This window comes from Gordionus sp. m RMFG-2023, chromosome 1 (genome assembly GCF_954871325.1).
Source record: "Gordionus sp. m RMFG-2023 chromosome 1, tfGorSpeb1-WG-v2, whole genome shotgun sequence".
In the NCBI taxonomy this organism is placed as follows: Eukaryota; Metazoa; Nematomorpha; class Gordioida; order Chordodea; family Parachordodidae; genus Gordionus; species Gordionus sp. m RMFG-2023.
Window position 1 is genome coordinate 18579060 of NC_088775.1, and position 25560 is coordinate 18604619.

At 27.2% G+C, this 25560-nt stretch overlaps 1 protein-coding gene across 2 annotated transcripts; it reads left to right on the top strand.

Annotated features, from left to right (window-relative positions):
- Positions 1-453: 453 nt before the first annotated feature.
- Positions 454-25560, top strand: LOC135931066 (glycerol-3-phosphate acyltransferase 3-like). 2 transcript variants are annotated; one of them, XM_065467930.1, is made up of 14 exons: positions 454-684; positions 745-904; positions 7734-8194; positions 8308-8350; positions 8412-8466; positions 8704-8769; positions 14009-14083; positions 14394-14483; positions 14729-14826; positions 22408-22575; positions 23165-23250; positions 23940-24068; positions 24447-24526; positions 24910-25560. In XM_065467930.1, the coding sequence occupies exons 1-14, from the start codon at positions 532-534 to the stop codon at positions 24995-24997; spliced, it is 1752 nt and encodes a 583-aa protein (XP_065324002.1). In that variant the 5' UTR covers positions 454-531; the 3' UTR covers positions 24998-25560. The 2 variants fall into 2 exon arrangements, with proteins under 2 accessions (XP_065324002.1, XP_065324003.1); XM_065467931.1 differs by lacking the exon at positions 22408-22575.

Consider the following 25560-nt stretch of genomic DNA (forward strand, 5'->3'; position numbering starts at 1 on the left):
TAATAATTATTTAAGATAATGGCTTTTACTATTCCGAAAATTTTTTTCTAATTAAATATAAAACAAGAATATTTTATTAATACTGGTCATGTTCTTAAAAGAGAGGCCTATAAATATCCAAATTTATCATAATAAAAACAACCTAAAGATCTCTTCTAGAAACACGTACATTTTTATTAATTCATAGCAGCTTCAAATATTTAAATGTAACTAACAATCCACCTCTGTTCTGCACAACGAAGGGTATTATACTGAGCAGTCAGCTGAACCTAAAAAATATTCCTCTAAATTTGTATATAGCCATAATTTTATGGTAAATTACATGCTGTTAATATCTGTTACATTTATTTATTATCATATAAGTGTTAAAATATTTATGCATTAAGTTCTTCTCAATCATTAAATTATTCGTTTTTATAAATCTTTACTATTTTATATTTCGTCATTTTATAATTCTATATTTATACCTTAGAAATTGTACATCAAATGTCATTCCGCGATTTAAATTAAGCCAAATTTTTTCAACAATCAATGAGCTTAGCCCATCATGTATTTGGCTCAATAGTAGCAGTAGGGTTATCGCCTATTATATTATTCTTCTTCTTAGTTATATTAATTACATCATCTGATAAATCTTATGGATTTCGGCGTTTATTTGTCAAGCTATTGCTACGATTATTTGAGGTATTAAACTTATTTATATGTATTCAATTCAAAATAAACAATTTTTTAAAAATTAATTAGTGGGCTAGTCAAATTCAACATGAAAAACAGCAAACTCACGATCCAGATGATATTGATAAAGATATTATTGACCATTCAAAAAATAACTTAATTAATAATGGAAACAGTAGGTCATCATTATTTCATAAGAGTGCTTCAGCTATCAGGCCTAATAAAAATTGTAATATATTATTAATTTAATATTGTTATTACTAATAATATATGATTAATTGAATATTATTGTGGAATTAACTTTTTCAATTAATTAACAATTCAATGAGTTATAGGAATAATATAAAAATAAAATATAATGGACAGTTTCAAAATATAATGAAGTTCCTAAAATTTCTGCAAAATAAAGACTATTTTGACTGATTATTATGAAATGACATCAATTTATTAATGTGATAAAATGTTTCTACCAAAGTTTGTAGTTTATAACTCTTGGAAATGAAACAATTCTCTTAAAATTTGCAGGAACTAAAACCAGAATTCCTTTAAAATTTACAAAACTATTTTACATGTATTTTTCAAAAATGTCCCAGTCATTTTGAAAGGGGTATTTAAAATTTTTAATTCTTTATGGAATTATAACCCATAAAACCATGCTAACTTTTTAAATATTTGATAACCTAAACCTTTTTAAAAAATGTTAGAATTTAGAACCATCTTTTAGCACAGGTTTTAAACTCTGTTTTGGTTCTTGAAATACAAGTTTTTGATAGGGCTATCTGATATTAAATATATTCAAGACATTTCTATTTATTATACATTAACAAAAGTGATTGAAAATAAAACATACTTAACTCTATGCCCAAAATATCAAAAAATTTAATTTAATTTAAACTTATTGCGAAACAATGAAAAATTAAAAATATAGCAAAATAGTTTTTTTTAGAAATATTGTAAAATATTTATAACCGTTATAGTTTTTCTTTGGAAATACGTTTTAGACTAAAATTTTCCTGACAATATTTTGAAACACGGAAAAATTAAATTTATTACAAAATTCAATTTTTTATAAAACTTGATTCAAAAAAAATGAGAGTTATAAAAATGATTATAATAATTAAAAATTTCTAACAAAATAATGTGGCCCCAAAAAATGGTCCCCATATATTTTTCCGGCCCCTTAAATTTAAAAAAAAAATTTGTAATTGATTATTTTTATATTTTTAAAATAAATTTTAAATATTTATTCATAAAACATGTCTTGTTTGTAAATTTCTTCCTATCCTGTTTTATTTTTATCCAGTAATAAATCATCATTCATTCATATTTTATTATTTTCATGTGTGTTTGTGTATTACATTTATAGGCACTTAATTATAGCGTTTAAATTGTACATATTTCAATGATGATTATTTTATTTATTATGGTTCAATCACAATATTATTATCTTTTGAAGGTCTCTGATATAGATCTGGGTGCAAATCATAAAAAACTGGGATTTTCTGAAGCCAATCAAGTGATTACATAAGGCTTGATATATATATATATATATATATGTCATCTAAGGAAACAGTAAATATTTATTAAAATAAAAAAAATCTTATTAAATTTTTACAAAATTTGGTAATTATTGTGCAGTGTTGCTAAACAGCTCGATTGGGTCGATTTTTAAAAATGGTCTGATTAAGATCTTAGACAAAATAATATTATCTTAGCCCGATATAACCAGTTATTTAAAACAGCGGTGAATATTTTAGCAGATAACACCAATTTTGGTAAGCCAACAAATTAACCGTAATCTTTACGATCATAAATCAAAATTTCATGATATTTCTTAACATACAGGAGCTACCTTTCCGTGGGACTGGTTCAACAAAAATTATGGATGCTGCAAATGTAGAAACCATAATTTATTCTTTCTGGACTATTTATAGCAATGTTTCCACAAACCATCCAAAAAGATCCTGAGTTAAATAAAATTACGAAATTTATATACAAAAATACGCTATATACATCACCCAGATTCAAAACGGAGTAATATCTATTATGGTAGATAGGGTGCTTGATTATATTTCAGATTAATATAACAAAAGTGAGATGCTTTGTTTTTGTCTTAAGACTGATGTGACAAAAGATGTTCAGGTTATGAAAACCTGAGCATAATTATTTATATTTTTTCTGGAGAAGTCCAAGAAAATTTAATAGGGATTATTAATTTACAGTGTCTGTCTGCTGAAAGCATTACTAATTGCATTTTAAAGCAACTTAATGAGTTAAATATTAATTCAACGAATATGATAAACCAGGCATATGATAGTTCAAACGTTATGTCTGGCCGAAATGGAGGAGTGCAAACCTTACTTCCAAAAAAATTAATAAAAAAGTACTTTTATACATTGCTACAACCACATGTTGCATCTTGTGGCTCAAAATTTGTATAATAATATTGTTATCATTTCTAATATTTTTAATTTATTCAATGCATTGCATAATTTTTTAGGCGGTTTAACGTATCCTGTAAATATGCAGGCCATACTCTTAAGAGACTTTTAGACCAGATGTGGGCTGGTCATTTAGAAACATCTCGCATCATTTATGTTAATTTTGAGGCTATTTGTGAAGTATTTGTTTACTCTTCTAATAGAACTCTTAATTCAGAGGTTTCCCCTCATGATGTCGAAGCCTCTCGTCTTTTATCTCAATACGTTAATATAAATTACGTTATATTAGCCATTATAATTTATGAGATATTAATAACAATAGATCCACTATATAAGTATCTACAGTCAGTAGGTACTTATCAAGTGGATGCTAAAAATTGTATTGATTCCACGATCAATATATTTAAAATATTTAAGAAGCATAATTCTATTGATTTGATTAGAATAAAGGCTGAAAAACTTTTAGCAAAATTTAATCTCACTCCCCACAAATCTTCAAGCGTACGTAAAGCGCCTATAAATTTCCAAGATTTTTTAGTCGAAACCAAAATTTGATTGCGAAAAAGACTCCAATTGGAGTTCTTTAAAATGGAATTTTGAAATTATTGATTACTTTGTTGATAATTTTTAGATAGATTTACACAAGATGATTATAATCTTCTATCAAGTTTTAATGCATTGTAACCCTTTGATAGTGATTATTTTATATCGGACAAATGGCCCGATTAGAATAATTATTAAACTTAAATATGGAAACTTTACATCATGAAATGAAAATAGCTAAAGGATTATTAGCTGCAGAAGTTAGAGAAACACATAATTTTGAAAATATCCTAAAAATTGTGTATAAAAAAATATCATCATGCATTTAGAGAATTGTATAAATGTTATTTAGCAGCCATCATCATTGGGATACCAACGGCTTCTTGTGTGTTCTTGAGAGTCGAGCACTAGAGGGTCGATGAAAGATCAAAGTAAGCAAAATTTAGTATTTGATGGCTTATGAAAAAAAATTAACACAAAATTTATCCTTTAATTCATTTATGTTTTTAAAAATAAAAATCGTCGTATTATATAGTATTATTTTGTATGTTCATATTATATTATTATTTTATATAACATTAATAATTTTTTAATAAAAATAGCAAAAAATTTCTATGATATGAATGCTTAATTATTTGTTTTATTTATAAAAAATAGCGCCCCCCCCCTAAGTTAGCAGCTGGCCCCCCTAACAGAAAATTCCTGGCTACGGCCCTGAGTCAGTTAAAATCTTAAAACATCGATGTAAAATAAAATATCGATTTTATATAACTATATATTATTATTTAAGAAATTTTTTCATATGGTAGCAGACAAAAGGAAACCAAATATTAAAGGAAAGGTATGATTTACTTTAAAACCTCTAAAAGTTGCTATCTCATTGTTGGCTGTTTTAGTTTAATCCTTTGAGATAAATTTAAACATGTCTTATTTATTGACCACTTCTCAATTCCATCTAATCAAGTGACCAAAACATTTTTACATATAATAGGAAAAATTGCCCACAATAATCTAAGTTAAGCAAAGACAGTAACAAAGGAATTTTTTTATTTTCCCTTGTTCCAGCTATTTTAAAAATAATTTTTTTTGGTTGCTGCCTATTGTTTCTTGGTTGTTAAATCACCAATCTTTGGCTAACTTCAAAATGGCTTAGCAAAATTGTTATAAAAAATTTATTTCAAATTCGGGCCATGTAATAGGAGCCCCATGCACGCATCAGTCATAAAAAGCTTAGCTAAGCCATAATGGAGTTGGCATTGCAATACCCATTCTATTTAGGATTAAAACTGTCTGAAAATACAGGGGCAAATTTTAGGCTTAGCCAAAGCTAGTTTTAAAATTTAATTTTCATGGATTTGGATTTTCAAGTTCTGCCCTAGAGAAAATATAACGCTCCTTTATATGATTTTCCAACTGATTAATTCATAACCATATAATTTAATTTTTAAAAAATCAGCTCGATGGATATGGGTTGGGTTTTCGTATTTTTATAATCGATATGAAACAATATGCATATTCATTATTTTTAATTCTCGGATTTAGTTTAAATTTTTTTGTATAAAATATGGTGAGCACTTTTATATTGTGACCGGCTAATGTGTCGAAAAATTAAATATTTTTTTGGTGGAAAGGAATTAGGCGCAGAGTTTCCTCATCGCTAAAATAAAACGAGAACAAAGTAGAGTCCTACAGGGCTAGCCTGGATGGGCCGGTGAATCATCAGTAAATTATATGGACCTGGTCCAAAGTTATGTTTCCTTCATATTTTTTTCGTTTATTTCCTGATTGTATTTACAATTATAAAATGGATTTAAAAATAAAAAAAATTTATTTTAAAAAAATCAAGAGGTCAGAAATATTTCATATTTATTTTTCATATTATAATTAATTTGTTATAAAATTTATAAATATCAATCATCATGAATTATCGAAGTTGTTGCTGAGTGTTTGAATATAGCGCGTAACATTATAGAGAATAAATATTTTGAGTTTGAAAAATATTTTCTAATTTTATTTATAAGACCGAGCCTTAGATCTAAAAATTTTGCCACCTGTCCTTGAGCATATTCGAATCGATTTTGCAGGTTTATATGTAAATATATATGCCTAAATTTTAGAAAAGCATTTCAGGAGTGTAACTAGACTTTTTAAGTTGTAACTTAAAACGTTTTTTCTGGGTGCTGTGGCATATCCGGGTGTTCGTTCAGTTAGCGACTGGAAAGTAAGTAAGGCTATGTTTAAGTTAATATTTTTTAAAAAGGGTAATTTGAGTATGCATTTAAAAAATTATATTTAAGGTTGTGTTAAATAATTATTCCAACATTTGATTTATTATTATATTTTATTTGTATTCAGATTTCAGATTTAAATTTTTGTCAGATAATTTATAAAAACATATATTAGCCAAAAGTAAATTGGTATAATTCCAAAATGATTCCTTTTGCAAAAAATTTCATTGTGATATTGGCTTTATTTATAAGTATATTAATTTCGTAAATTTTTTAAAATTAATTGTGTTAATGGATGCATAAGGGTATTTTGTAATAGAAAATTAGGTGAACTTTTGAATATCTAAGATTTTAAAGAAACCGAAAGGTAAGGGAACCTTATAAACAATTTCTTCCGGAAAAGTTACAATGATTGGAAATTAATTACTTCCATAAAAATAATTTTGAAACGGATTTGAAATGTTATTTTTTAAACAATAGCTAAATTTTTATCATGATATTATTTAGATTATAATCTATGGAATCTAAAATATTTTTGAATAACTTATATAAAACCTTTAAAATTAAAATGCTAAATATAATCAGCTGTTTTCCTCTATAACCGTAAGAACTAATGACTATGAACTTCCTCTAACAAGATGTTTAAATTCTCTCACAATTAAAGCTTTAAAAATGATATTATGATATAATCATTTTATATTAACTATGCCTACTGAGATAAGACAGTTACGAATTTTTTGTTTTTAAAATTTGTGATATGGAAATTCGAACGGAACAAACCCAAAAATTATCACCACAGGAACGGAACATATTTATTTTAAAAATAACAAAACGCAGAAAATATGCAACGTTTTAAATCCTCGATAAAGAAATCATGCTTGCTATTGACAAGCAAGTGGGATAAGAACAAAAAATTATTAGCTTTCATTTAATAAATATCCGATTCCGGCCCGACGAAGAAATCCTGTCGGGACCGTGTTTAAAATCCAGCCCTAAAAATTTTTTTTTAACATTTAACCTTACCAGATATCTAAATATTGAAACTGGCGTTATCCATTCCAGATTTTTTTTTTGAAAAAGATGGCTGGTAACTATTTAATTTTACTTTTAAACATGAATATGATTTTATTAACTTTGATAGATACGTTGTAAAAACCAAAGTTTCGAACCTATTTTTTACGGTTCTAGTTTCAGTTCCTGAAAATTTTGAAGGAGGTTCCGTTTTCGGTTCTTAGATTAAAAAAAATTCAAATGCTAAATAAACCTTCTAAAATGATTCACACAAAATTTTGAACATCATACACATTTATACATTAGTTGTGCTCTTGTTAGATTCGCTAGAAGTTTTTAAAAGATGTTCTGGTTCGAGTTCCTAGAAATTTCAAGAAAATTTTTGGTTCTTTTATTCGACAACACGGTTCCAAGGGTTTTATGTATTAGGTAAGTGGAAGGTTATTAAAAAAAATCAAGAACAAATCAAAGCAAAAAAAATAAGGATTTTTTGGATAATTTTAAACCAATTTTTTTTAAAAAAATTTATAACATTTTTTGTTTTATCCACTTTTTCTGGATTACTCATAAAATTGACCCCCCCCCCCCCCCTGTTAAAATACCAAAAAATAATTTTATCAAATTAAATTTCTTTCATTATACTATGAATTTCTTTTCATATCTTAGATAATAATATTACCATATTTTCCTTTCAAAAAAGTAGAATTATAAAAATAATTTTTTTTTGCTTTGATGTAGAATTTTTTACTGCAGCCCCTTAAATCTCAATTATAATACAACTTACTTTTTTTAAATAAAAATATTTTTTGATTTAAATAAAAATTTTTTTTGATAGCCTTCAACAAAAACTACTTAATAGAAAAAGACATTCCAACATACGGGCCACAAACGCCCATAGCCCCCGCTGAATCCTTACCTAACTTCCAAGTAGGCGATAATGATGGAGAAGAAGAAATTGAAACCGAAAATAAATATAAACCTCGAAAAGTGAGTCTGGATACCATTGAAATTAAACAAAAGAGAAACCACGTCGATGGTAGGATAGGTTTAACTAGGGAGGCACTCGGGGCTGACAAAAAGAGAGCAGTTAAATCACCGGAAATGAGTAATGGAATGATACCTAGGAGTGATAAGAACAAACCGATCGACGATAAAGTGAACCTACTGCCAGGGAAGCAAACTCCCAACGGTGTCATCAATAAAAATGGTCATCACATGCCGCCACCTAATTACAAAGTTATCAAGGAAAATTTCCAGATACACCACGTACTCGATTACCAACGATTCGGAATAGAGGTTAATATATAGTGCCATTTTTAGATTATTATATGTTTTTATGCCATATATGAGATTTGTTAAGAAATAAAGGAATAGTTATTTATTTATATTTTACTTTGTAAAATCAAAAGGCAATCATAGAAGACGAAGTTACACAGAGATTCCAAGCAGAAGGTAAATTTGTTTACAATAGTTAAAAAGTTTTAATTTTTTTCCCTCTCCTCAAATTTTAAAGAGTTGCCATCTTGGAATCTATTGACTCGAACCAACAAGAATTTCTACTACATCAGGTATTGGTAAAAATTAAAAAGAATAAATATATTTTATAATTATTTGTAATGAGTGACCTGCAGTTTTTGAATGCGATCTGGGTCTTAAAATTAATTTTTACTATTCGAATAAAACCCTCACCTGAAATATAATAAGTAATTTAAGATTGACCTTTTTAGAGATAGGCTATATTATTTTATTTTTTTATGATCATTGGCATTTCTACCTATAAAATAATATATTTTATATTTATATAGCCCGACCTTTACCATCTTATGGGGAATAGGATTTATATTTCGTTACATCTTCTTGTTGCCAGTCAGGTCATAAACAATCAATATTATAATGTAAAATATAATAAATACCAAAGAAAGAAGAAAAAAATTTATATTTTTACCCTGTATTGCATACTGTGTATCTCATTCCACATACCACAAATTATATAATAAATATATTTTAAATAAATTGTATGGTGTGTATTTGAAGCCACAATCCATATCTTCGATTCGAATGTTAATTTGGGCCACGTGATCTATTATTTATTTTTAATTTCGCATTTTATTAAACCCTATTTTTAAAAATGGCTATTTTTTTATAAAATTTTTCTTCTCAATTTTCTACACATTGGAAAAGGATAAATAATATATTTGACAAATTTCAAAACATTAAAATTAGATAAATAAAAGGTAAAAATAAATGTTTATGAAATTATTTTATATATATTTATTATTTTTGATAATTATATTTTGTAATAATCATACGTGGTTTTAAAGACACATTATGCAAATAATGTGTTTTAAAGACACATTATGCAAATAATGTGTTTTAAAGACACATTATACAAATAATGTGTTTTATTTGAGTTTTATATTTTTAGAATTATTATGGTAACATACCTAACGATAGTGAAGTTTCAAATTTAAGTGAAACGTCTGATTTTGAGTTTCTATCAACACAAAATAATGATTTAGGTATATTTAAATTTATGTTCTTATATAATCTATAAATATCTAGATTTCAATGAGACAGATGAATCGGAAGAAGAAGAAAATATCAATAATGAAAAAGAAATCGTTAGGAGAAAAATGGTTTGGAAAAATTGCTTAACATATTTACCGTTAATTATTCCAAAGTGGAAAGGAGAAATTCTAACGGTTGATAAAGTTAAAAAAACCAATATGGATTATTTTAATATATATCTCAATGAATTATTACCTCTTATTGTTTACGAATCAAATTTATATGCCATTCAATGCAATTCCAATAAACCTTTATTTATCGAGAGATGAATTAGATAAATTTATAGGGTTGGAGCAAGTGGCAATGCTGTGCTCGTTTAATTTCTTATATACCGCAGCAAATTAATTATAAATTATTTTTTGATAACTGGTTTTGTTCCCCAAATTTGTTAGTTGTACTCGCTCAAAGAGGGATATTTTGCGCGGCCACGGTTTTTATAGTCAAAACAATAAATTCTTTATTATAAAATTGTTTCCTATATATAGTCTTTTATAATTATGTCATTTAACTACTACTAATATGCAATTACATTGACCTCCATAAGATAATATAAAATGTAAGAAATATATAATTCAAATAGCGTAACCTTTTAAAATATATATAAACATTCAAATATAATATATCTTTCCCACCAAGTTAAGATCTTCTATCAATCTTTTTATTACCAAGTTCAAGTTCATCTATTAATCTTTTTGTTGGCTTTAGATCCCTTGTTGGATAACTCGGTTGCCTTCCTTTTTGACTTGGTTCAATTGGTATTATTGATTTGGTTTCGTCTGGTTCTTTCCTTATTCGTAGTTGATCTGCGTGTTTTCGTACTATTTTATCTTTTTCTTCTACGTTATACGAGAATTTTGATTGTTGATTTATTATTTTACCTTCATGCCATCCTTTTTCAAGTGGATTTTTAAAATCTCTATGTATGCCTTTGTTTAACTGGTCCTGTTTTACTACAGAGGTTTCTTATTTTTCAGTAATTGATGGTTTCACCCAGTCTAATAAAGTATTAAGTCTTCTCCCCATAAATAGTTTGGCAGGTATTCGGCCCGTTGAGGAATGTTCGGAATTTCTATATGTAACTAATATTTCATTAAGGCATTTTTCCCCATCATTTGTTTGTTCTCTATTAGCAAAATACCGATTTTTTATAGTTTGTATGCATCTAATCCGTTACTTCTCAGATGGTATGGTGTAGTTTTTATGTATTGTATATTCTTATTTTTGCACCATTTGTAAAATTCATTTGAAATGAATTGTGGACCATTGTCTGTGACAATTTGACGGATTCCTACCAGCCAATAAAATCCGTCTAGTGGTCCGGCAAAATCTAAATGTACCCTTTCCCAGGGTTGTGCTGGCGGATTCCGGTATACGGCAACTTCTGGTATATCTCTGCGATGTTTTTGACACGTTGACTAATTTTTCGACATCTTTATCTAATTTTTCCCACCATATATAAAGTCTCGTAATGGATTTCATCGATGTAATACCGGGATGACCTGTATGTAATATCTGTAAAACTCGTTTTTGTAGTGAATATGGAATTATTAAGCGACCATTCTAAAATAGGATACCGTCATCATTTTCTATTTCATCTATTCTTGTTCTAAAAGCTTGTAATTCTGGTGCTTGATTTTGTATATTTGTACCATTTAATAATATTTTTATCTTAAAATTGGATCTTTAGCAGTTTCATCTCTAAGTTCTTTTCTTGATAGAGTTAATGTGTCATAAGTAAGATTTCATATATATTTCACTGTTTTATTTCCCTTGTTATTTTATTATCATTTTTCTCTATTGGGTTTTGTGATAAAGCATCTGCAATTATATTACTTGCGCCATTCTTATACATTTTTGATTTTCTTCCAATTGTAGTTTTACTATTCGACATTTTTTATTAATCCTAATTTATTATCAAACACCGTAGCAAATTCTTTATATAGTTTGTCAATATTTACGTTACCATTATCACTATATTTATATCTATTGTTGATCATATTAATTTTTACATTTTTTGGTAACGATAAGTCAAATTCGACAATCCATGGAAATCCAAATAGAGCTGCATCATTTGTTTGTGTGACTAATAATGGAAGCCATTTTATGTTATTATTTAATTATACTTTTACATCAGCTTCACCCATAATTTTTATTCTATTATTTCCATATGTAGTTGGTGCTTTAGCTCTTTTAAGTTTTGGCCTTCCGATTTTATTCCATATTATTTCATTAATAATGGTTACTGCCGAGCCAGTATCATATTCCATTTTAATTTTTTGGTTGTTTATTAATACTTCAATTGTTGGATGTTGCCCATATTTGTATATTTTTCTTATTGAGACATCCGAATCGTCTTCTTTATTATTGTAATTTGTTCCGTAAATCTTTTCTTTAGCTTTACAACATACGGCGAAGTGGTTTGGTTTCCTACATTTGCTGCATAATTTTCCGTAGGCGGGACAATTTCTAATAGCATGAAACCGATTACAGAAATAGCATGGTTTTCTCCAATTACTATTATTATTTGTATGGTAGTTGTTATACCCGGGCACTAGTTCTCTTTTTACATATGCTTTATTATCCTTTTGATAGTGCCGTTTATCATTATTATTATACTGCCGATTATTTTTATCATGTATATTTATCCGATTATTATTATCATGTTTATTCGGCTCTTTGATTTTATATACCATTTTAGCAGTATTATATATTTCTAAGTCGGCACGTTACATCGCTAAAGCCAATTCTACCCTTTATTTAAGCTTAACGGTTGGTCTTCGTCTTTAGTATCTGGATATCTTAATCGTAGTTCTTTATCCAGTTGTGACATCTTTAGTCCGGCGATTAATTGATCTCGAATTCTCAGTTCTACCTTCAAATTCGCATCTTCGGGCTAGCTCCTTTATATTTTTTAAATAGCTCATTACGGATTCAGTAGCCCCGCGACTTAATCTAATGAAATCAATTCTTGTTGCCAAAATAGTTCTTTCATCTATATAGTTGTTTTGCTATTTTATATATGTCAATCCATCCTACCTCCTCTATATTCATAGGATAGAGTAATTTTTTGATATCAGTTATAATGTTTATTCCTCCATAAGCTATAAATAATTTTTTTAAAGTGGCGTCAGTTTGAGGAATATTTTTCACATTTAGTATATATTTGATATAGTCAACGTAGTCCTCGATAGAACAATCTTCCTTAAGTCCTGGAGAATAATTTTATTTATAATTTCTAAATATATATAATTTTTTTTTTATAAACAGAAAATTTTTTTTATAATTCTATATATTATTAAACTTGACCGAAGACCGAAAACCACGCGACTTAGATTTTTTTTTATTTCGTCGCCATTTTTTATAGTCAAAACAATATATTCTTTATTATAAAATTGTTTCCTATATATAGTCTTTTATAATTATGTCATTTAACTACTACTAATATTACATTGACCTCCATAGAAATATATAATTCAAATAGCGTAACCTTTTGAAATATATATAAACATTCAAATATAACAACGGTCAGAGGTATCGACTTCTAAATATAAACTTCCCAACAAGGAGTTGAAAAAAAAGGCGAGGATTTTTTGTTTCAAAAAAAAACAATAATAAACGGAGTGAAGCTAAATTCAGTGAAGTGGGCACGACAATCGTGCTGTGACTTTATTAAGCACTTTTGTAGGTGCACATCCTCTAATAGATTGTGAAAGATATGATAGGGAAAAAAAGGATAAAATCATGATAAAATGTCCAAATATTGTTAAAATTTATAATAAATCAATGGGAGGTGTAGATGTCATGGATTCTTTACTTTCCTTATATAGAATTCATACGAAATCAAGAAAACGGTACCATATAATTTTATTTCATATATTTGACATGTTACTTATAAATTCATGGTTGCTATATAAACGTGATTGTAATTGTATATCAATAGCACGCAAGGATCTTGCTAATATGGCAAATACACTTCAAACAATATACCAAAACGAAAATCAGTTCAAACTAGTTATCGGGAAAAATGTAAAAAAGAACCAGCCCAATATTTACCAAATGAAGAGGTTAGGAAAGACCTCACGGCTCATTGGCCCAAATATAATGATAAGAAGGGTAGATGTAAAATGCCAGGATGCTTATTTATTACAAAAGTATCTTGCAAAAAATGCGGTGTATATTTATGTTTTACGCCCACATAATTGTTTTATAGATTTTCATGTAAATTAAAATGTTTAATCATTTAATATTTGTTGTATTTAAATAAAATTATATATATTTATAGTTTAGAGTACAATAAAAATTATTGTGGAAAAAATTGAAATTTGTATCCTTAATTGCATAATGTGTATTTTAATCCACATACCGTTCATCTTCTAAGAAATTTAGAATTTTTTTTAAAAAGTGAGCCATGAGATTATCAATAGTATCGAGAGAAATAAAAATCTAGTTTGCCAAAAAAAAATTATTGCAATAGAGGGTTAAAAGCATATAACAATTGTATTTATTATTTTTTTAAATAAATAAAATCCATGACGCAAACAGGATTATGCTATTTACTTTGGGAATCATATGGCTCATGTTCTCTACAGCGATCATTGGAATGGTTCCAGAATCTGAGTAAATTTTTATCATTTATCTTGTTTCTCTTCTTTCTTTCTTTCTTTTTCGATAGAATAGCAAATAATTTATTTAATTTCTTGAGAATTAGATAGGACCAGTTAGGAAAACATTACCTACTCTAAACTGGCTTATCTTAGATTTAAGCCTATTTTTGGTCTAATTTTGAAGCTTAAGCTCTGTTAGCAATCTTGGTTCTGACCTCTCTACCCCCCCCCCCTCCCAACATATGGCATCAAGGGTTGTATATTTCTTTTTTAATAAAATTAAAAAAAATAAAATTATAATTTTTGCATCACGTGATCACAAGTTTTAAGATATGGTTATACAAACACGCATCTCTTATGTGCTTCCGTATACTAGCTCGTTCTTTAACAGCTATCGTAATCTTTCACAACAAGTTTCAACATTTACGTATATTATATCGTTTTTAAATTAAAGTGACATAACTTTTGTATAAAAAAATTATTTATCATTTGGTTTTAAGTTTTGGTTTCTTAAGGAAACGAAAAGGAAAAAATAGCTTTAACACCAATTAAATTTTCAGAGGCAAAATACGACGTAAAATCAGTTCAATATTCAAGCTCAACGATATATGTGAATAATTTCCTTTTCTTTTATTACTAAAATATATAATATTTTAAGAGATAATAGGGCAAAACCTGGTGGAATATGCGTCGCTAATCATACATCTCCCATTGACGTTGTCATGCTGTCGTGTGACAATTGTTATGCCTTGATAGGTTTCATAAATATTTTAATTAAACCCTTTTGCATCTTATCATTATACTTAATATGTTTTTCTATGGTTGATTCCTTTTGGATTCATAATTTAAAAACGATATTTACCACATCGTATTTTATCTAATAACTTAATTTGCTCAACTACATCATAAATATTATGAAATTCTTTTTTTTCGTTTTGTTTCTTTATTTATAAATATAATTAATACTGAATTTTTAAAAATTTTTACACACCAATAATCCTTTTATTTCTCACTATCATATATATTAAAATCAAAAGTACTATATTATTTTCAAGTTCCTATATTTTTATAAGATAAATAATCTTAAATGCTATATGTCATCATTGGGCAAATTTCATATTTATTTTCATAGCTTTATAATACATTTTTATTAGTGGTTTTGGGATAGTTCAAAGGTAAGAATGGGTTTGAATTGGGGGGGGGGATTATAGTATAAAAGTATCTTCCTCGCCATTTATTTCATTTAATTATTTATAATAAATAATATTATTTTAAGTATATTGGAGATCTTTTGAAGTTGAGGATAAAAAAAAGAGTATATTTCTAATTAAAGATTTAACTAAAATAGTTTGGCGCCATATAGATATCGAGAAATTTGATATAGACTATAAGGGATAGTGTTAACCGTAATATGATAATACCCCATTACTACACTGTTTGGAAATTTTTTGACAGCAATATCACTTAAAATTTTGAAAAAGAATTGGAGGAAAAACTCTCTCAATACTCTTTAAAGGAGGATGCGAAATGAAACAATATATCAAATTAAAGTTCTTTGAATGGGGGAATTAAAATATTTGACTCCGAATGTCATATATAGATGTAAAAACATTTACTTTTCTAAGTTCGACTCATTTTTCACTGGGCGGTTTCCATAGCTTCTTACCTGCTTCATTTCCTGTCATGTTGAACCATTTGGCGATAATATTTTTGGGAACATACGTAGATAAATCCAGGAGATGGAAATTGATTCATGTTTTAGCTTCCATTCGATATCATTTCTAGATGGCTCTACGAGCACGACTATGTCTTATTAATCGATTATTTACATACCCTCATTGTAGTTCTTTACAATTGCTTTATTCCAATGTTCATGAATGATTTATTAACCACTAGCTTACCATTTGTTGGCTAAATGTAGAGAATATAGTAACACATCGGTTATCTAGCCATTAATATATAGTTATTTATAGTACTTTTATAATCAAAACTCCCTCCCTTTCTTTTGAGCCATATTCATTTTTAGATTGCATCTAAATAAACGATATTGAATCTTATTGCTGCGGTCAAAGGGCACCTCCTTTTTTAAAATGGGTATCATTTAATTGCACAGTTGAATAATTGAAATTCAAGTTATGAATAATTAGCACTCGTAATAATTGATTTCAAAATCAATTTGTTTGATTTAACCCTGTATTGCATACTGTGTATCTCAAGCCACATACCACAAATTATATAATAAATATTTTATAAATAAATTTTAAATCAATTGCATGGTGTGTATTTGAAGCCATATTCTATATCTTCGATTGGAATTTTAATTTGGGCCACGTGATCTATTATTTATTTTTAATTTCGCATTTTATTAAACCCTATTTTTAAAAATGGCTATTTTTTTATAAAATTTTTCTTCTCAATTTTCTACACATCGTAAAAGGATAAATAATATATTTGACAAATTTCAAAACATTAAAATTAGATAAATAAAAGGTAAAAATTAATGTTTATGAAATTATTTTATATATATTTATTATTTTTGATAATTATATTTTGTAATAATCATACGTTGCTTTAAAGACACATTATGCAAATAAGGTATTTTATTTGAGTTTTATATTTTTAGAATTATGAATTGTGGTACCATACCTAATGATAGTGAAGATTCAAATTTAAGTGAATCGTCTGATGAGGAGTTTCTGTCAACCCAAAATAATGATTTAGGTATATTTAAAATGTATGCTCTTATATAATCTATAAATATCTAGATTTCAATGAGAGTGATGAATCGGAAGAGGATGAAAATATAAATAATGAAAAAGGAATCGTGAGAAAAATGATTTGGAAAAATTGCTTAACTAATTTACCATTAGTTATTCCAAAGTGGAAAGGAGAAAACCCAACGGTTGATAAAGTAAAAAAACCAATGGATTATTATAATACATATCTCAATGATTTATTACCTCTAATTGTTTACGAATCAAATTTATATGCAATTCAATGTAATTCCAACAAGCCTTTGAATTTATCGATAGATGAATTAGAAAAATTTATAGGAATTATTTTTTACATGTCAATTATTAAACTTCCCAGAGCACGTCTCTACTGGGCCACCAATACAAGACAGGCCAAGGTGGCTGATGTCATGACCCTAAATCGCTGGGAACAAATCAAATCATTCATTCATATAAATGATAATGACAAATTTATTCCACTTGGAAGTGAGGGCCATGACCCACTTCATAAAATTAGACCCTTGATAACTATAACCAATAATATACTAAAATCTTTATCGATAGGGGAAAATATTTGCGTAGATGAGCAAATAATTCCATACAAAGGGATGAGCAGATTAAAGCAATATAACCCCCAAAAGCCCAAAAAATGGGGCTATAAAGTCTTTCTACTATGCGGAGATGATGGCCTCCATAATTTTGAAGTATACTCTGGGAAAATACTACCAGCGGAAGGATTGCCTGATGTTGGAGCAAGTGGCAATGCTGTGCTACGTTTAATTTCTTATATACCACAGCAAATTAATTATAAATTATTTTTTGATAACTGGTTTTGTTCACCAAATTTGCAAGTCGTACTCGCTCAAAGAGGGATATTTTGCGCGGCCACGGTCAGAGGTAATCGACTACCAAATATCAACTTCCCAACAGATAAGGAGTTGAAAAAAAAAGGACGAGGATTTTTTGTTTCAAAAAAAACAATAATAAACGGGGTTGAATTAAATTCAGTGAAGTGGCACGACAATCGTGCTGTGACCTTATTGAGCACTTTTGTAGGTGCACATCCTCTTATCGATTGCGAAAGATATGATAGAAAAAAAAAGGATAAAATAATGATAAAATGTCCAAACATTGTTAAAGTTTATAATAAATCAATGGGAGGTGTAGATCTTATGGATTCTTTACTTTCATTATATAGAATTCATACCAAATCAAGAAAATGGTACCATCGAATTTTATTTCATGTATTCGACATGTTACTTATAAATTCTTGGTTGCTATACAAACGGGATTATAATAGTATATCAATAGCAGGCAAGGATCGATTAAGTTTGTACAATTTCAAAATTTCGGTGGCGGAAGTCCTTTGCAAATATGGCAAATGCACTTCAAACAATATTCCAAAACGAAAATCAGTTCAAACTGGTTATCGGGAAAAATGTAAAAAAGGACCAGCTCAATATTTACCACTTCAAGAGGTTAGGAAAGACCTCACGGCTCATTGGCCAAAATATAATGATAAGAAGGGTAGATGTAAAATGCCAGGATGCTTATTTATAACAAAAGTATCTTGCAAAAAATGTGGTGTATATTTATGTTTTACGCCCACAAATAATTGTTTTATAGATTTTCATGAAAATTAAAATGTTTAAACCTTTAATATTTGTTATATTTAAATAAAATTTTATATATTTATAGTTTAAAGTACAATAAAAATTATTGTGGAAATAATTGAAATTTGTATCCTTAATTGCATAATGTGTATTTAAATCCACATACCGTTCATCTTCTAAGAAATTTAGAATTTTTTTTAAAAAAGTGAGCCATGAGATTATCAATAGTATCTAGAGAAATAAAAAATCTAGTTTGCCAAAAAAAAATTATTCTAACATAGTACATGCAATACAGGGTTAATTCATGTTTTTACAGTTTCAAATGAAATGATTGAAAAACTGAAATCAATTATAACAATGTGAAACCAATTATTTAAAACTGAATTTCTGCTTAATTTACTGTTAAACGATACCTATATTAAAATATAAAAAAATGAAAGATTGTCAATATATGATCCATAAAAATCTATTATAAAAAATAATAAATCTTACGTTTGATTAATTTATTAGGAAATAATAAATATAAAGTGATTTTTGTAATTAAGATAAAAAATATAATGTGATGATAGAAATATGTAAAATGTTAAAATTGCCACGAATATAAATAAATCTACTGTGCAAACTTCATTTTAAAACTGCAAATATAATTAAAACCCCGAAAATAATGATTAAATTGAGCATTTATTTAAAAAAACTAGTGCTGTAAACATTACTACAAAAAGAAACGCGTTACCGTTACTCGTTACATCTGAAAAATGGAACGCGTTACTCGTTACCATTTTACAAAAGGAACGCACGTTACCGACTTTTCAAAAAAGTAACGGGCTACTCGTTACTTAAAAAAATTAAATGTTATATATAATGCAAAAATAAATTAATTTTTTTCCGAATATATAATAAAATAAAACTATACAAAAAGAACATTTAAGATCAGATCTTTTAATAAAAAATTTTCATATATAATTATAATATGAATAAAATTATACAAAAATAATATATCTTTATGTAACAATTTTTTATTTATTTTTAAAACAATTGATTTTCAAAATTTTGATCAGATAAACATGAGCGCTTAGTACTCAACACAACTTTCGCCGTGTTAAACACGTTCAATTGGCGCAGAGGATGGGAGAGTGGTGTTATATTTAGTAAACAAAAATTTTAATTCGGGGAATTTATTAAAAATATTTAAGGAAATATTTTTATTTTGAAAAAAGCTTGAAAGATCATCTTCAAAGAGATCTTCATTCATTTCCTCATCAAAAAATTTTTATCATTATCTGAAAATATTCAGTGTGTGTGTTGGATAAAGGAATCAAGCCTGTTCTTTCTTTATCAATATCTTTTCTCAAACTGGAAATAAGTTCCAGCATTCTTCCTTTATTGACCTCTAATTTTATCCAGGGCCAATCCAATTTAAATAATGGGTGAATTATTGCCGATAGTATATATTCATCATCATAGATGTGTTTGAATCTATTGAAAATATGATAGTCAACATATAAATTATAAGCAATATTTGAACTGTATACCTTTTATCTATGGCTTCCAGGATTAAATCAATAAGCGGCTTACAAAACTTAAAATTATTTAAAGACAATTCTTTAAGTTTTGATATTATAATGGTTATCGTGGGAGTGAGATATCCCAAATGCATATTTTCTTCGCTCTCTAAAATTGAAAGAGCCGTAGCTATCGAATACATGGTTAAATAATAAGATGCTAAATATATAGTATTTTAATTATGAAAATTAAATAACTTTTTTTAAAATCATTTCTTCATGATTAAGTTTTTATATGTTTAAAATAATTATATATTAATTCATTCTTTACCTTCTGTTTTTTTAAGTTTGAGTAAATTGATATTGACGTTGAGATATTTGCGTTGGGACATAATTTACATTTACAAAGTGTAGCTTGGTACCATTAATTTTCTTAATTGGTTTAAAATATAATTCAAAATAGGGCCAGGGAAGGGTTAAATCTTTTCCATCTGAAGAAGTAAGTACTAAACATAATATTCTTTTAAAATAAATTATAAATTAATTAATAATATCATTATATTTACTTTGAATTTTGATTGAATATTAATTTCGACTGATAATTTAACAACGAAATTTTAAAAAAAATGTTGGAAGTAGTTGATATGAATTAAAACTCGGTTTAAATTATTAATATTAAGAATTAAAAAATAAATAAAAGTAATTTTATAATACAATAAAATATGTTTTTCTTTTTATTGATATTTTTTAAGAAAAAATATAAAGTAACGTTTTGCGTTAGCGTTACTCAAAAAAATAAACGCGTTACCGTTACTCGTTACCTTTAGATGAAGGTAACGAATGGCGTTCCTTTTTTTCAAACTTTTTGACATTACTTCACAGCACTAAAAAAACTGAATATAATTAAATTAAATATAATTTTAAAAACTATGCACATAATTTCTTCTTTTTGGAATATGTGTTTGAGCAAATTATTACAGAAAATATTAAAGCCATTTATATTTATCAAATCTTCAGATATCTGAAAAGAGTAATTATCAGTTTTATCAGCAATTGTTGATATTGTTATTTACATATTTTCCTAAATTCCGTTAAATTAAAGTTTCTATAGACTCATCTCCCTTATATTCACTATCAAAATTGTTGATATCTATTGCGCTAACAATTTTGGTCGAATCTATATTTGGAAATATATTTTTATCCTCAATTACGATAAAAGGTTGTAAGGACATATATGAGGATGCAATTCTTCGGCATCTTCATTTTCATTACATTACCTGATTCGTCTCCTCAGATTACAATAAACATGGACATAGCTAAAAACAATACTATTATGCATAATGGGAATAAATTACTCGAAATTTTTTTTATCCTTTAACAACCCCTCCTTTCTTCCTCTTTTCGAACCCCCCCCCCATACCTTCCAAAATAATGTACATGATAACTAGTATTCTAAAACCATTATTAAAAATGATGACCTTTTGAAATTTGAATTTTAATTGGATCTAAGATCATGTTCCTTAAAAAAACTAAAAGTTCTAATACATTTATTAAGTCATAAACTTACGATTTATTTATTTTTTTATAAAAAAGTGGCAGGTTAATTTTGATAAATTCTAATCCGGAACCCTCGTGATAATCTTAAATCTCTTAATTTTTAACCATCAACTGAAGGCGATTTTTTAAATAAGAAAAATTATATTTCACCGAAATATATATTCTTTTTTAAATTTTAGTATTAAATTTATAATACAAAGATAGATTAATCTAAAAGTTCATAACAAAATTTAGAGAATATGTACCAGGCGCGTAACCATGTGGGAGATTCTCCCTCCCCCCCTCCATCACCATCGCAAATTTGCCTGTTCTCGTAAATATCATTTGAGCTAATAAAAATCCCCTCCCACCCCCACACTCCCTTCTCCCCAAAAAAATGTTTATAATATATCACTAAGGAAGAATTTGAAAGAAAAATTAGTAAAATTAATAACTTTTAATATAACGACTATCATTCAAATTTTTAGAAGAAAGCAATTTTGTAAAAGGCGAATACCCAAATTTTTTTTTTATTATCAAAATCGAATATAGCCAAAGGCCTACAATAAGTGGACCTAAGTATCTCCAATAAAGTTTATGAGGAAAACTCGACCTAATAGTGCTTCCCACCTCCCTTACCAAAATTCTGGATAAGTCTATAATATGTACTCTATACTTGTTATAGTTTATTTCAGGTAAACTCACACTTTTCAACTTAAATTCCCAGCAGTAAATAATTTGAGAGATTTTAAATCGCCTCGGGAGTTCACAAATTGGTTCTTATCCATAAAAACGTATCACGTATAATAACCTTTGAAATTCATCTTAACGCATTGAGATTTTAACCTAAGGGTAAATTAATGAATCAGCTTATATATAAAATTGTAATTGTGGCTTACAAAAGATATACTACCTATGTAGATTGTTTATGAACTTGATCCTAAAAATTTAAAGGGCAAAGACATGGCGGTTTTTTCGGATTTCTCCAAAAGCTTCTCACCAGGTCCACTCATCACGTTTGGTTCGAACGATCCGAAACGCAAGACCGACGTGCTGTGTTCGATACCATGAAAAGCCACGTCAGCGATCCGAAAAAATTACCCATACTCATTTTTCCCGAAGGTACTATTTATGTCATGAAGCAGTAGGTGATAGGGTTTAAACAGCATTAAAGGTATGCTAGAAGGTGAATTATATAAGCATGTCGTATGCTCAGGTTTTCTCAATCTGATGCATCTTTTGCCTCATCAGCCTTAAGACAAAAAAAAAAGCACTCACTTTTGTTATATTTATCTAAGATATTTCAAGCACCATATCTTCCATAATAGATATTACTTCCTTTTGAATCTGGGATGATGTATATTGGGCTTTTTGGGTGCATTCACAGTATACAATACCTTGCAAAATCTATTAGTTTAGATTAATATTTATAAATTAATAATTAAATTGGATTAAATATTAATAAAGAAAGATTTATCTTATTCAAATTTTTATAAACCTGGTCAGCTGCTAAATAATGTTGCATTGCGTCCACTATGAATTCAACTTCATTCCTATATTTTGCATCAGTCTCAATTTATAAAATGGATCTTATTATGTTTTCCAGTTTCTAAGTGTTTTTTTTTTACCCCAGAAATCTTACAAAGTTTTAAGGAAACACTTAAATTATATTAATATCAAAATTATATATTTATTTTGAAATCCAATCCAGGCACGTGTATTAACAACACATCCGTCATGATGTTTAAGAAAGGCAGTTTTGAAGTTGGAGGAATAATTTATCCGGCAGCTATCAAAGTAAGCCTCAATGGTTATTTGTTTTTATATTTAACATGAAAAATTTAATTTTAAACATTAATAAAATATTCAATGAGTCTAAATTTATAGGATAAATAAATCTATTCGAAAGTCAGAAATGTATAATAGTTATTTTCTTATATGAGCCTTACACCTACAAGCTCTAAATCCGACCTATGTCTTGAAATAAGATAGGGGCATAAAAATAAATAGAAATACAAACCCGGAATATAATCCTTAACCCGGCTAAGATAAATATAATGTACATTAATTCGCTGAAAAATAGTGCCAAAATTATTTTATTATTCCAGGTTAGACCAAGTCGTAAAATGTCGAAGTTTATTTTAAAAATATAAAAAAACAGGCTGGCAAAAATATTTTTTTTATAAAAAAATCAGCAGACTTCTTAAATGTACATATTTTATTATTCCAATACAGCGTCATGGATTTTCCTTCCGTTTTCCAAAAACATAACCTATTTTTTAAAAAGATTTCCTAATTTCAACCATCTCCCATTTGACACAAGATTTTTTTAATGAGGTTTTTAATTAATATGGCACTTTATCATAATAGGTGAAAAATTTTGGAAAGTTGAACTAGATACTATTTTTGAGTTCAAATTACTATATATTTATTGTTCCTTTATCGTCTTTTAAATTAAATAATTCTCTTCACGATTAATGAAAAAGTACGATGCTAGGTTCGGGGATCCATTTTGGAACAGTAGCCGGCAAACATTTCTCCAATATTTGTTGATGATGATGACTAGTTGGGCTCTAGTGTGCGATGTTTGGTATTTACCTCCCATGATTATACAGGTTTAATATGTTAATTTTTTTTCGTTGTTAAATAATTTATTTTCTAATGTATCTTATTTATAGAAAAAAAAGGTAGGCCGTCTCAAAACCCATTTTCAACAAGAAATTTTTTTCCAGAGTTGGAACTTGGACTAAAAAGAATTATTGTTTCGGTTTCTAAATATTTTTTAAAAATATGTTTCCGGTTTCTAAAATTTGAAAAGTTGGTTCCGTTCTTAAATTGGGCACGGTTATAGCTTCCAGTTCCAACTCTGTTTTTCGCTTTTTTAAAATTTTTATTTAAAATACTTTATACATAAACATGTTTTAAAATCAATTAAAAAAATATGTATTTAAAAAAAAATAGTAACCATATTATATTTATTATAAATAATGTAGGAGAATGAAGATTCATATCATTTTGCAGATCGGGTCAAAGCTGCTATAGCCCAACAAGGGGGATTAGTCGATTTAGACTGGTAATTTTAATCGGGTTTAACATTGCTCAAAATTTATGAATCTTCAAAGATCTTTGCTCTTTTGAAGATCAAAAATGTGAAGGTTTTTATATAAAGAAAAATTTTGAGTTCAAAAGAAGATTTTTGAACAAAAAAAATGTTTTTTATCAAAAAATCTTCTTTGATTTTCTCTTTGATGTTTTTTTAAAAAAAGAATAAAAAAAAATTTCTTGTTTTTTTAAAGATTTTTTTTACGAAAAGATTTTTTGCTCAAAATTTTGGGCAAAAAAAAATCTTCAAATGCGTGTTAAACACTGATTTTAATTTGATATACATTTAAATCGTTGGAATTTATCACCTAAAATGGAAAAAATCAATACGAAAATATTTTTTATATTTTGCAGGGATGGAGAATTAAAACGTGCAAAGGTCAAAAAATCTTGGATAGACAATCAAAGATTTATATATAGTCAAAGAATTAAAACTGAATAATTTTTTTTTCGAATAGATATTATATATATAACTAAACGAATATTATTTGAAAACTTGGAGATAAATTTGATTTCTCTTGAATTATGATTTTAATTTATTTATATAATATATAATCAAATTTTAGTTTTTAAATTTGACATAAGCAAGAAACTCGAATCTTAAAAAATTACTATGACGGCTCAATTGAGATGAGGTTTAGTTAATTTAGTATAATAATTAGTGACCAAATTTTATTTTGTCTTTTCATGATCTTTATTTTATTAGCTTATTCAAATTATTTAAATATTGTATTATTTGTATAGTTGAATTATTATTTTATAATATATCCATGGCAATGTTTGAAATTGTAATATTCTGAATATTTCTTTATTATATCAATACAATCAAATAAGTTGCATAGTAAATTTATCACAAATAACATACGAAGATCTTTTTACAATTATTATTGCTTTATTTTTATTATTATAGTACTATTATATGGAAATCATGTTATATTAGATTGATTTTTAATTTAATTTCCTAATATAGGCTTTTTATTTTCAATAAAATTGATAGGATTTCTA

Bases quoted from the DNA above. Each gene is read 5' to 3' on its own strand.
- LOC135931066 (XM_065467930.1), top strand. From the start codon at position 532: ATGAGCTTAGCCCATCATGTATTTGGCTCAATAGTAGCAGTAGGGTTA. The intron at 8,770-14,008 runs GTCATAAACAAT...TGACGCAAACAG, and splicing joins ATCTTCTTGTTGCCAGTCAG to GATTATGCTATTTACTTTGG. The intron at 24,069-24,446 runs GTTTAATATGTT...TAAATAATGTAG, and splicing joins TACCTCCCATGATTATACAG to GAGAATGAAGATTCATATCA.